The sequence below is a fragment of the Myotis brandtii genome, unplaced genomic scaffold (assembly GCF_000412655.1).
Source record: "Myotis brandtii unplaced genomic scaffold, ASM41265v1 scaffold879, whole genome shotgun sequence".
Taxonomy (NCBI): Eukaryota; Metazoa; Chordata; class Mammalia; order Chiroptera; family Vespertilionidae; genus Myotis; species Myotis brandtii.
In genome coordinates, this window is record NW_005371595.1 from 180,862 (window position 1) to 182,552 (window position 1,691).

General features: G+C 49.9%; 1 protein-coding gene across 5 annotated transcripts in view; it reads left to right on the forward strand.

Moving 5' to 3' along the window:
* Positions 1–1,424: 1,424 nt before the first annotated feature.
* Positions 1,425–1,691, forward strand: part of ZC3H8 (zinc finger CCCH-type containing 8) — a 32,939-nt gene continuing 32,672 nt past the window's right edge. For 3 of the 5 annotated variants that reach the window (XM_005884933.2, XM_005884929.2, XM_005884930.2), the window contains exon 1: positions 1,431–1,631. In XM_005884933.2, the coding sequence (XP_005884995.1) occupies positions 1,438–1,631 (194 nt within the window). In that variant the 5' untranslated portion in view covers positions 1,431–1,437. Of the gene's footprint in view, positions 1,632–1,691 lie in introns of all 5 variants that reach the window. The other 2 variants (XM_005884931.2, XM_005884932.2) reach the window with 1 other exon arrangement.

Sequence of the window (1,691 nt, forward strand, 5' to 3'; positions counted from 1 at the left end):
CGTGCGGCTCGGGGCTCAGTGGCGCCGCAGGACGTCGCCAACCGGGGGTTGTGGGGGGGCCCCTAACGAGTGGCTTCTGAAGCAGTCCTTCGGTGGGGGCTGTGTAATAAAGGCCACTCGTGGGGTGTGTTTTTTAAATATATATTGGGAGTTATTTTTAATATATATTTTTTAAAAATAAAATCTTTGTTGCTTACGTGATGGAGAAATGTGCTTCCTCCTTCAAGGTTGTAGCGAGCTCTCTTTTTATAACGTTTAGTGCTCAGAATCACGTTTTGAGGAAAATAGCGTGGCTTAGTTCTAGAGGAAACGTCCTTGCTTTTTATTAAAATGCTGGACTTAGGGACTTGACCCTCCCAAATATCTGACTTCTTTTGCCATTGCTTAGTGGTAACAAAAAAGGCCCACGAGTAGGCCAGGCCAGCTCTGGGGCCACTGCAGTCCTGGCGGGCTGGGTGACCAAGAGTAACCACCCAGGGTGGCCTGATCACAAATTGCTAACTGGGCGGGTCGGCCATGGCAGGTGTCAAGTTCCAGGCCTGGTAGCTTCCTTAGCAACGCCACTCTCGGGGTTGAATGAACTCAGCCTATTCTCATGCATCTAGGAGGGTAACCCACCTTTGGAAGGTCGGGGTAATTTTCTTTTCCAACACCTCGCCTGGGAGACTGTGAAACTCCTCATTGTTATCTTGCTGCCCATTTATTTACTGTCAATGTTAATTATCCCATACTTACCAATGTAAAAGATGTAACTCTCCATTTTGTTTTTTATCCAATGATTTCAATGCTTTGCTTTCCCTCACCTCCCTACTCTATCACCAATGGATTTCATGCACCTTTCTTATAATCGCTCCTGTGATTCTAATGCATAAAAGGGACTGGAAAACTGCTCTTTTCCAGAGTCCATTTATACTCCTAGCTTTATCTTTTCCTGTGGACGTTACATCAATACCGAGCTCAAATAAGCTCCTTTCAAGAAGCCTTTCCAACCACAGGTTGTCTTCTCTTCTGAATCCTCTTAGTTCTTGGTACTTTTAAATGAACTTCCTGCCTAAAAGTGTGTTAATCCCATTGGATGACAGCACTCTACAAGGCACGTGAACTGCCCACACCTGTTTCCTCATCTAGAAAATGTGGACTAGCACCTGTAGTACAGACGTGTCCTGGGTTCCAGTGAGCATTAAGTGGGCTGAATGTGACACATGCCTGATACTAAGCGAGCATTAAATCAATGTTTCTTTTTAGAAACACTGGGGTTTCGATCCATAGAAGAACCCTACGGACCGAGCCTAAACACTATAGCAAATATTTGAGATAACGGGTCGCCAGGTGCAACAAGAAGCATAGATTTAGGGCGGTGCCTGCGCGGAGCTAGGTAGTTAAGAGCGCGCCTGCGCACTGGGGCAAGGAGCGCGTGCGCAGAGGAGCGGGCGGCGCATGCGTAGGCGGCCTGGTGGCCCCAGGAGCCCCTCCTTCCTCTCCTCTCTCCGCTCCCGCCGGTGGTTGTCAATCGGTAGCTGCGGGACTCTGGATGGGAGGATGGATTTCGAGAATCTTTTCTCCAAACCCCCCAACCCGGCCCTGGGCAGGAAACCGGTCACGGACTCCGACGCCATGGACTCCGACGACAGGTGACGCCCGTGTTTTGCTGCCCCGAGCGCCGGGGTCCCAGCGGGTTCCGCCCCCTTGCG